Here is a 12,018-nt window from a genome sequence, read left to right on the forward strand (position 1 = left end):
GTATTAAAAGCGTGAGGTAACAAAGTTTCTTGGCTCGGGTAACAAATAGTAGAGTAGGGTCCAACAAAATTGGGTTGAGTGGCCACATATGCTTGACGAAGTCCATTGCTACCCTGTAGCCCAAAAGAAACTGGGCTCGGATGAGCTTGTTGCAGCCCACCAGAAAGTTGACCTCCACTTGGCAGCCCACTGCCAAGTATTCCAGCAAAATTAGACCCACCATGAAACTGATGTAAGGATTTCGGCCCATTAGGCTTGTAGCCTGCAAAAAAGGATTAGGAGTCTGTGTGGGGCGTTGGGCCGGTCCAAGCCCAGAAATATAGTTTTGTTGGACCTAGATGATGTTTAATAATTGGGCTTGGGACGACATGTTAGATAGGGAATTCCCAACAATATTTGACGTGTTACTGGACATATTTGTGACTTGTCTAGAAGAATCAGTTATTGACTGAATTATCTCACTATGAAGATAGCGACTTTGTGACTTGTCTAGAAGAATCAGTTATTGACTGAATTATCTCACTATGAAGATAGCGACACTTTGCACCAAATTTACACGAGCCACATGAAAAATTTCTACAGACTTGTGTTGTAGCAAGTGTGTGAGCAAGAAGAACAGAGGGACTTAATGGTGTTGGTGGAGTAACAATAAACGACTTTTTCCTTTTCATTTGAATCTCTTCCAACCTAACCATAGATCTAAAGGTTTCAAGATTGGGAAAGGTTTCACGATGTAACATGATGCTCGAGAGTTGAGAGAACTTGTCACCAAGACCGTTTATAGCATACATAACAAGATCATATTCATTGACCGTGGATCCCAGATTGTTAAGAAGCGTGGAAATTGAGTCGATCTTCCGAAAGTACTCGTCAACCGTAAGAGAACCGAGTTCCAAAGCACGAAGTTCTGCTAGTAACTCTGTTGATTTAGTTCGCTTGTTATCAAGAAATATTTTCTGTAAATGAGTCCAAACCTCAAAGGCTGTTTTTGGTTGCAACTTAAGAAGCCGTTCGCGCAAAGTTTTAGAGATTGTAAGGTATATCCTTGTACGAACCACAACATCAGCTTTCATCCATTCATCAGTTGCTTGTTCCTCGCTAGTTGAGGTGCCCTTGATGAATTTGAGGACATTAAAACCATTAAAGTGAGTGGTAAACAACTCACTCCAATATGCATAATTAAGCTTCGGAAGATCGAGTTTGAGTGGGATGAGATGTGTGATAGAAGTAACGATGTAGATTTTATCGTAGTTGGTAGACATAGCTTTCAAAAAAAGGATGGTAAAGAAAGACACGAAGATGGTAAAGAAGATGGGGAAAGTGGATGGTTGCAGAATTTAATTGAGAGAGATTGTATTAATTGGGAAAGATAGAAGGGTGGTGGGAAAAGCAAATTATATTTGATACTATGAAAGGCTATCGATTTTCATTGACTGCAAATGAAGAATTACAATACAATATACAGGCACGATACATGGGCTAAGCCATACAAGAATAATAAATGTAAAATGGCCAGAGTGATCTGCTAACACCTAGGAGCTGAATTCAATGTGGAAAGCTTACTTTCTGAAGATAAAGTAAGGTTGAAGTATAACTTCTTAATAGTTTTCTTGAAAAATTGCATTGCGGGAGCAAGATTAAAGAAAACTGCCTATGTGAACATGGAGTCTTTCCGCTTCAAGAAAGCTTGAACTTGGTTTTTGATATGTTCATGAGAGGGTTGAGACACATGGATTGTAAAGTGTCCGATTTAATTTTTAGAAAGTACGGACCCGATGTATATATTATCTTCAAGTTTTCAAATGGATTGATGGATTCAAACGTTACGAGCACCATGATTTTCGAATTCTTGAAATGTATAATATACTAGGTGGAAATTCAATTTTTAGAACATTTTCATTGATGTATTCGTTTGACTATAAGTTTACATTTTGTAAATCAAGGATTACTCTAAAATGAGAGGAATTTTTGATGATTTTAGTGAAATCCAACGAATCATTTTAGTGGATTGGATTTTCTAGGTTGAAAGTGAAGCAATCTCTAATGCTCTAGAATGGATTTTGAGAGTGTGGAGTACACGTCCGTGAAAGAGCTAAAAGAGATAGCTTGAGTTGGGTACAGTTTGAGTTGAATCAAACTATGATTTGGTTGTCCAGGCTTAAGGTGCGCCGCACCTTCTTGGTGGTGCGCCACACCTTATAACGTGAAAAAGACCACTCGAAGTCAGTAAGTTATGGTGCGTTAAGGTTCTCCGCAATCCTTACTAGGTGCACCGCACCATGTGGCAAGAAAGTGTTAGGGCGCCGCACCTCTAATATGATGCACCGCACCATATAACTGCTGTTGCAAAAAAGTGGCAACTTTTGTCCTAACGTTTTGCAACGTTTCACAAAGGGTTGGTTATTGTACCTGGACATTTTGGGACACGTTTAAGGGGTTTATTAGTGTTCTAACGCACCCATTCAAACATGTCCATTGCCAAGGATTGTGACTTTTGATTATAACTAAATTTGAAAGGTTGCAACATTTCATTGCATCTTTTAACTCATTATAAATATAACTCTTCATTCATTGAAGAAAAGTTCCAGAATTTGATTATTTTAAGCATACTTTTAACATTCAAACTTCTAGAAAATACTTCTACAATTGTGTGGAAAAATTATCTTTTGGTCAGTACGATTCTTCATCTTAGTCTTATCATAATCTTGATTTCGTGATACCCGTGATCAAGTGGATCGAAATTCGACGATTAAAAAAGTGACTACACGCTTCTAGGATCAATCTGGTTGTAGATTCTCAACCCACTACACAAATTATATACATTTTACAGTTATAAACATTTACTGTTTTAACATTTCCAGACGAACTTTAGCCTTGTGTAGCCAGTTGGTCTGTTTTTTTTTTCCCTCTTTTTCTGACGTCAAACACACACCGATTTTGCTTAATTCTTCAAAATTGTACATTATATTGTTTATTAGCAACAATAAGTACATTCGCAGATCACTAATTTTAAGAAGTGATATTGAAGTTTCCTTAGTAACATTATACGCAATATCCAGCTAGCATCATATGATATATTTACAATCAAATTAACTATCTTCCAAAATGGATCTAGTAGTACGTCTTTAATTGGGACCCCAACAGCTCAAGTACATGACTTTTCTTAATGATTCCTCTGATTGCTTTGCCTTATCTTCCATGCGTCTGTTTGAAGCCATAGCTGCCTGAGAAGACAACTTATTTGACTGAGAAAGTGATCGGAGATTAGACTTGGCGTGGTGGTGGATGGTACGGATGGTGTAGTTCCACCGTGCAAAGCCTTGATCTTTCAATGCTTCAACCAATCCAACTGTTCCGGCTACCATCCATGCTCTGCTTCTTGAACTCATATTTTTTTAATCTTCAAATGGATTTTGTTTGATTTGTATGTGTGTTTTGTGGCAAGTGTTTTTGATGAGAATTTGTAGAAATTGAAGATTGTATTTATAAAGATAAGAAGCACATAGTTGACACAAATGAGTGAAACAGCCCCATGTATTCTGGAATTAAAACCCGAGGCAAAAGCTAATGGTTTCATAGCCTTGAAATCCCAAATATACCCTTCAATTTTTTTTGGGTACGTAGATTTTAATATTGATTGATGGAGCATGGCTTTTTTTGTCATTATTATATATACATAAGGTCTTATCCATTGCCAGTCATATTGTATGCATGTTACTCACTTACTCCCTTGTCTTATACTCCGTATCTATTATCACCAGATAAAAGATACACATAGTTTAAGAAAAAAAAATGTTTGTTACTTTTTTTTTTTTTTTTGGTTAACTTTTTAATTTTACTCTTTACTTTTACCTTATCTTTTTATTGTACATTAATAAAATAGGGGCATAAGATTTTTTATCACATTATTTTTATTCATTTTTTAAAAGTGAACAATTAATTTGAGATATCCAAAATGGAACAGTGGATAATAAATTTGAAACGGATTGAATAAGTACTCCGTAGTAAACTACTACATATAATTGATCGAGTTCATTGTTCAACTATCTTTATATGTGTATTACATTCATTTTTGCTTTATATATAAGTAAAAATTAAAATAAATATTAAAATCAAAATAAAAAGTTGTTGATTTGTGAGATTTACTTGAAAGCAAAAGTTATATAGTTATACTTAACAACGAGTTTGAAGAGTGAGGAGTGCACGCCTTTAAGAGTTGACTAGACACTGTCGCGAAAATAACGGAGCTCAAGGAGGCAGCGCCCCTGGTTGGCTCAGCTAACAATATATCCCTTGGGTCTTTGTCAATGATTGGATTAGAGCGTTTCGTGTGAACAATTTCCTTGGTTGTTGCGTCTGTCTTCTTATTTTTCATATGGTCTATCATATGTTCGTTTGTTATGCCGGTTACCATTGTATCCTTGATTGTGTCTTCCTTGTCCTCGTCAGTCATTCTCCTCGATTTCTCCTTTCCTATTCCGAAGCTTGCTTCTGCTCCCGAACGTATGTACTTTCTGGTGACCTCAATGACATCACTAAAGGTTGTTGGTATTGTCCAGCATAAGTTTTTTACCAAGGTCACATGTCTTATTTGATTTATGCATGAGATGAATCCTAAGATCTGCTGTGTTTCCGGCAGGTCTGGTATTTTTTGGGACTCCAACGTATAACTGTCGAGGAACTTGGCTAGCGGTTTCCGGTGGGTCTGGTGAATCTGATGTGCATCCAGATGTGTCAATCTATGTCTCTTGAGGTAGCAGTTCTGCATGATTAATTTTTTCAAAAGGTCATGAAAACCGGTTACGTTTTTTGTGCTAAAGATGTGAACCATTCCCTTCTACTTTTTGCAGGACCATGGGGAACATGTGGCTCGCCACCGGGTTTCTCCAGTGCTGCCTTTTCGTTGCTCCCTCAAATAACAGGAGGAAGTCTTCCGCATCCGAGGTTCAGTTATAATGCCAAGCGTGAATGGAACGGATAGGTTCGCTGGTAGGGGATATTCCGCCATATGTTCAAGAATGTCGAATAAAAAGTCCATCTTATGCTGTCAAAGCTTTCTCGAAGTCGACCTTTGTAACGCCCCGTACAAAACCATCGTGTACGGTTCATCAACAACAGGATCATTACAAGGTCAAACACTATATGTTGTTTGAAAACCAGTTTTGCATTCATAAAAAGATAGCGTTTTACAAAAGATAACGTGCTTCCTATGAATAGAAGCGTTAACATAAGTATGTGACACAAAGGTCGTTACAAAGCCATTATTTGAAAATAACGTAAGTTGCGAATGCACAATAAAAGGTCCATGATTGAGACATCTCTAAGTAATGCAGCGGAAGTCTAACACAGCAAATCTGTAACAGCAAGTCTATAACACCAAGACAGTAAGTCTAACAGCAAGTCTATAACACCAAGACAGCAAGTCTAACAGCGGAAGCAACAACATCTAAGCACCTGAGAAATACACGCTTAAAAAGTCAACACGAATATTGGTGAGCTATAGTTTGTTTGTAATCAGTAAAATAATGTAGACCACGAGATTTCAGTGCTTCAACCAGCAGTTTAAATCAGTATGAAAAGTATATGCTTAACCGTGGGTACCCGGTAACTAGACTTAACGTATGTATATCACCCCCTAAAAGTGCACTTGGCGAGTGCATTTGTCATCGAAGTATTAAACACCCGTTGAATGCTAGCGCGACTAGCCCGAGTGGGGATGTCAAACCCTATGAATCCATATCTAAGATTCGCATTCACGGTTAGGAAACCAATGATTAAACGTTACCGAGCTAAAGGGAATCTTTGTGCCGTTTTGTAACCCACACATATATAAAGTTTAAGTACACGTGTCTAGTATGTAAAACGTAAAAAGCGCATGTATTCCCAGTCCCAAAAATAGTAAAAGTAGTAAAGGGATGCTATAACTCACAATGAATAAGCAGTAAAATTCGATACGAAAAGTATGCAAGTAGTAAGTCGGTCCGAAAGGTCGTCAACCTAAGTCAAAGGTCACTAAGTCAGTATATTGTCCCCATAAGTTTAAAAGTGCATAAATTAAGTTTAAGTGCCATCATCATCATCATCATCATCATCATCATCATCATCATCATTCATCATTCATAAAAGCTAAGTAAGTTTAACAAGAATAGAGATCTAAACAAATGGCTGACTTCGATCCGCTGCTACGACCTCTATACAAATTGAAAAGACGCGTAGTCAGTGGCCAAGGTTCCGTATGTCAGTCCTCTAACCGCTGACCAATTTTCAGAACCTAACTCGTCTTCTTTTGACCGTGGCGACGGTTTAAGTGCGAGTAGGTCAGAATTTTCAGCACGTCGTTACAAAGCCGTAGTGACTTTCGGAAGGCTATAAATCCTAAACCATATATCAGATTTGGGCGAGGCCTAAACGAAAAGTCATCTACTCGAAACGAACTATCTGAAAATAAGTTTTCCAGAAGTCCAGGAGTCTGATCAGACCCCGAAAAACAGCAAACAATGCTCCGGTGGGTTTCTTGGTGCTTGATGCTCATCACGGTTCTCATCCTTGATGTGTGTAAGCTTCAAGTGTACAGCTCATTGATGTGTTAGCATCACTTTGACCAATATTCAACCATCAACACACAATATGTTAAGACCAAGAAAGAATACAACTTACTTAAGAGTTTTAGAAGGATGATGAACCAAGGTTACATTATATTCTTAGTCTTAACACAAATACAAGTTCTATTTACAACTAAAGCTACAAACTTTCCTTCAATCAAACAAGTATGAATACAAACTTGATCAAATAAAGTAATGGAACCCTAAGCTGGAGAGCTTGGATCCTTTTAACAAGAGTTATGAGATTACAAAGCTAGAAAGCTTGAATTTTTTATGTTCTTGAAGATCTTGAAAGCATAAAGCTAGATCTTCAAGTTTCATGAAGACCATAAACACAAGTTTAGATCTTTATAATAAAGTAAAGAGACCATAAGCTAGAAAGCTTAGATCTAGCAAAAGTAATGAAGATTCAAAGCTAGAAAGCTTGAATCTTGATTATTCTTGAAAATCCTTGAAGCATGAAGCTAGATCTTCAAGTTACATGAAGATTACAAATACAAGTTTGAATCTTTACAATAAAATAAGAGATTAAAATCTAAAACATTTAGATCTAACAAAATAAGTGAAGATTCAAAGCTAGAAAGCTTGAATCTTCCATGTTCTTGAAGGATTCAAATCTAAGTTTGAATCTACAAGATGTAACAAGATCAAAAAGCTAAAAAGCTTGATCTTCACATGATGATGATGATTTCGTGACTAGGAGAAGAAGAAAAAGAGAAAGAAAATTTAGTACTTACACTTTTTAGAGTGAGAAAGACTAGAGAGAAAATAAGAGAGTAAGTGTGTGTAAATTGTGAATGAGATCAAGTGTGAAATGGGTGAGCTAAGGCTTGTATTTATAGTGGAAATGAGTGTGGGGAGGCCCTTATGGCCGTTGGCATGGGGAGGGGGACAAGGAGACACCTTTTTGCTTTTTGGTTAATGGTTGTCTAAAGTTGGTGCTTATGTTGGGATCCCATGCAACAGTAGTGATAATGGTAAAAAAAAAATGCTAGTATGTTGGCTCTTATAAATGGGCATTTGTCTTACATATAAATGGGTCATAATTCATTAATAATTGGGCTAACTAAATAGTCCACTAGCTAGAGTATGGTGGGCTAAAGTTCAACAAGGTCGAAAGTCCAACAAGACTAACTAGTGTGTTCTAGTAAATTACTAAGCGTAATTAAGCATCCAAAAACCCAAGTAATTGTCATTATACAATAACAATTAGTGTTACATAGTCATAATATTCCGATTATGACCAAAGTTAAACGTGTACCGAAAAACATAGCTCGTTTCAAACGTCCAGTGACACTAACGGTCATAAAAGCATTCGGGGATCAAGTTAAGTGATTACACACTTAATAGCACGTTGTAAGATATTAGTGAAAGTAATTAATCATTAAATATGATCCCAGAGCATAAACTAGCTCAGTACGCACATATGCGCAGTTTCATGAAAGCACAAAGCACAAAAGCAAGTCGAAAAAGCCAGGTCGTTACATTACCCACCTGTTAAAGAAAATTTCGTCCCTAAATTTTAAGGAGTGACCAACAATGGTACCGTATTTGAAGAAAGGGGTGCGTATCAAAGTCCTGAGAGACTCGTGGGCTTAAAAGTGAGTGATTTACCTTGAAAGGTTCTTGGGCGTATAAAAGTAAGAATAGGTATATGCCATTAATTAAGTCTCTTGTCCTAAGAGATCAACAAATTGATTTCGTTTCTTACTAACACGAATATGTCATCCGAATATATATCCACAAAAGGAAAGATAATGTATTTAGCCCTACAGGCATCTTCAGTAAGCCGGATGCATGAAATACATCATGAATGTTTCTAAACTCATCTAAAACATTGGGCGCTTATGTCGCAATATAAAGCTGTCAGATAGAATGGAGAGCATGGTGATCATAACCATGCGATTTGATATCTGGATAGTGTTAGCCACGGATTTTACTAACCCCTTGATTTCGGAAGGAGACCATAGGCATAAAGAACCCGATATTTAAGAATGTTTCATTTGACTAAATGAATTGAAATTTTTAGCTGAAAGTGACTAATCAGACTTATATGCAATGCAAGTCATGATTATTTATAGGACGGTCTGAACGAGCAATGAAGGATATCACCCAATTTACCATAATGCAGGTGAACTTATCCTCAGATGGAATGAAAGCACAGTTCCATAATGTAACTTTATCCTTTCAGTTACATGTTAAAGTTAGGGTTAACATTAACTAGAATAACATATAGTTGTAACCAACGAAGGAAGGAATATGTAGAGTAACCACATCAGTGTCGTAGATGTTTTAAACAGTCCCCTTCCAAGAGGATAACAAGATTCATAGATTCTTAAAGTATCTTATATTACATTTCTGAAAGAAAATCGCACGAAAGGTGTGGTCTTTGAACGAGAGTGAACTCTTCGAGCGGTTTGTTCTGAATTTATCCTTATACTTAAGGGGATGCGCGGATGAGAAGATATATGAACCCTAGGTCATAAAGAATGGTTTTCTCTGAGTGAAAAGAATCTCAAAAATGATTCTTGTACCTCAACATACTGATTCATAGAGATGATGTTTACGAGGGTGTTGCGTTTAGTCGTGAAATATTGAGAGTAGAAACCCGCCTAGTGCCTTTTCTGCGATAGGGTGACCACTGAGTGTTTCCCAGAAAACTGATTTATCGTCTCGCATTTTTGCCAAGTCTAACCTTAAAAGGAATATTTTACGAGCGCAAAGACTTCCTAACAAATTTTATAATTCTGCCATCCAAAGTGGCTCAAGAGTTTTTAATAAAGATCTTAATAGTAAGCTTTGTCCCTAACGGAGGGTGAGAAGAAGTGTGATCCACACATGGTGTAGTCCAATATGAAAACCTTTAATAAAGTCAACCGAGGAAGTTTCGAAAAACCTTTAAACGTTTGATGTGACAACATAAACGGAACGAAGTTCTTAATAAATTTTGAAGTATGTACAACGTGTACTATTTTGCACAAAACTATTTGACTTAAGTTAAATAGCTCACTAAAGGAGCGATCTTTAAATAATTTGAAGGTATATCTTAGTATGTACCAACCAAAATAAGTAAAGGTAAATTTATTAACTTAAATATATGCATACATATATGATTTTATAAATCGCATAAGTAATAGGAAATTTTTATTATTTTCATTTGTCCATAAATCTCGTGAGGACGTACAAATAAACAACGTGCAAAAATTTTGATAAACATAGTTTTTCGTATTTCAAAGGTTATGAGTTGAAAAATATTGAGTGAAAAATCTTCGAATCATCGATTGACATGTTACTAGGTAATGAAAACTAATGAATTAATTGTAGTTTTGATAATTATCAGGACACAAGTCTTTAGGCCAAAAATGTTCACGTGCGAAGTCGTTGCTAAAAAGTGAGGTATGAAGGTCGAAGGATAGAGCATGAGGATGAGAAGTTAATCGCTTCTTGATTTTGCAAAATGAAAGACAGGTTATGACTAATATTGAAGTCGGAATACTGATGGTGTTAATATCACTAAATGGAAATTCCCCTGGAATAAGTCAGGACTTCGAGTTATGTAAGAAAGAGCATCGTTCCAATAGGTGTGGCAAATAAGATCCTTGGGGTAACGCAATAATTTTGAATGATTTAAGTGTTAGTGGGTGCCCAAAGGCTCTGCATGGCATGGTAGTAAGTGCCTTCATCACCTACACACACATAAGAATCTCTCGATTTCGACGGTTGTAAAGTCGTCATGATGATTTGGATACGAATAAGCAACGAAATTTTTTTTATATGACAAGCAACAAAAATTTTATAGAAATCGTTTAAGGTGACAATGTAAGAAAAGAAACGAAGTTCTTAGTAAACTGGAGTTATGTACAACATGTACTGTTATAAGTAACATATCTTTCGAATAAAAGAATGGATTTGTAAATGTGAAAGTAAAATTTCATGTGTACTCGTCAAAATAAGTAATTATTTACTTTAACATATACGGTTTCTAAAATTTGCATGTATGGCAAATAAAATAAATTTATTTTTACAAAACTTTGAGAGGATCGCACAGTAAAATAGTGTGTGTAAAATTTTGGCAAACAAAATTTTCATATTTCGGAGGTTACAAGTTGGAAAAAAATTGATGAGGATTGAGTAAAAGATTTTTGAAAATTTCGGGTGATATTTGAGGTAATAAAAACTATTGTATTTAAATGTGGTTGATGGCTATTAGTAGGGCATAAGTCCTTTGACCAAAAATGTTTAAGTGTGAAGTTGTTGCTTATATGTGAGATACGAAAGGGAGAGTATGAGGATGAGAATTAACTACCCATTGATTTTGGAAATTTAGAACTGTCATGACTAATATTGAAGTAAGAAGGATGATGGTGTGATTATCATCGATTAAGAAATCTCTCGAAATAAGTTAGGATTTAGAGTCACGTAAGAATGAGTATCAAATAAGATTCTTGGGTAGTCTTTAATATAGAATTTGAATCACTGAAGTGACGGGATACAATTTCCTTCATGTATCGTTGTGAAAGTTTGTCCATGGCTAGAAAGTGGGCAGATTTGGTGAGACAGTCAACCATAACCCAGATAGTGTCCTAACCATCTACCGTTTTTGGTAGCTTCGTGATGAAATCCATTGTCATTCCTTCCCATTTCCATTATGGGATCTCGGATTGTTGTCATGCAACTAATAAGGGTCAGCTTCGAGCTACTTCTCTTCCCATAAACTTCTAATGACTCACCATTCTCGCGAAGTATACGAAAAATCTTCTCACTATAAATAACTTTCGCTTTCATCCTTGAAAGCCAGTCCGTTCCAACTAAATCTTATTGTACTGTCGTGAAAAATTCTATCAATCTTCTCAAATAACATCTGTTTGTGCATAGGTAACTAATACTTTCCAACTACTACTTTAAAACTTCCAAGTTTTGTTGATATGAGGTCATCTCCAAATGACCCACCCGTTAATTTTAAGGTACTACCTTAAATTATTCCTCTATCTCTGCCAGCTTACCATTAGCTTGTCCTATAGAATACTTAACTCTCATGGTTGTTAACGGCTTATTAGTCATAACACTAAGGTCCTTAGATATAAAGTTTCTATCGTTCTAGTATTAAACAACTCCGAGACAATAAATCGTTGTGAAGAAACGTACCCTAACCAAAATCAGGATCCATGCGAGTCTCCATAGCTGAGATAACGATTGCTCATCGCAAGTAAAGTTTTTCCTATTTGAGAACTTTTTTCTTAAGTATCCAGGGTGTCTATAACAAATTTTCGGGTTATCAATTCTGTAATCAAGGCCCTCCTTGTACAATATCTGGGCTACGTGGTTATTTTTTCCCTACCTCTAACAGACCATACTGCGTATACTCAAGTGGTTCCTACCAAAATTTTCTTTGAATCACTTCATATTCCTCATATAG

General features: G+C 36.2%; 2 protein-coding genes across 2 annotated transcripts; both read right to left on the minus strand.

Annotated features, from left to right (window-relative positions):
* Positions 1-461: 461 nt before the first annotated feature.
* LOC139860052 (uncharacterized) lies at positions 462-1,262 on the minus strand. The gene has a single exon (XM_071848825.1). It carries the CDS (start codon positions 1,260-1,262, stop codon positions 462-464), a length of 801 nt encoding a protein of 266 aa, XP_071704926.1.
* A 1,707-nt stretch (positions 1,263-2,969) lies between these two features.
* On the minus strand, positions 2,970-3,541 carry LOC139858676 (uncharacterized). Its single transcript, XM_071847512.1, has one exon. The coding sequence runs from the start codon at positions 3,387-3,389 to the stop codon at positions 3,126-3,128; it is 264 nt and encodes an 87-aa protein (XP_071703613.1). The 5' UTR covers positions 3,390-3,541; the 3' UTR covers positions 2,970-3,125.
* Positions 3,542-12,018: the final 8,477 nt, after the last annotated feature.

This window comes from Rutidosis leptorrhynchoides, chromosome 7, assembly GCF_046630445.1.
Source record: "Rutidosis leptorrhynchoides isolate AG116_Rl617_1_P2 chromosome 7, CSIRO_AGI_Rlap_v1, whole genome shotgun sequence".
Lineage (NCBI taxonomy): Eukaryota > Viridiplantae > Streptophyta > Magnoliopsida > Asterales > Asteraceae > Rutidosis > Rutidosis leptorrhynchoides.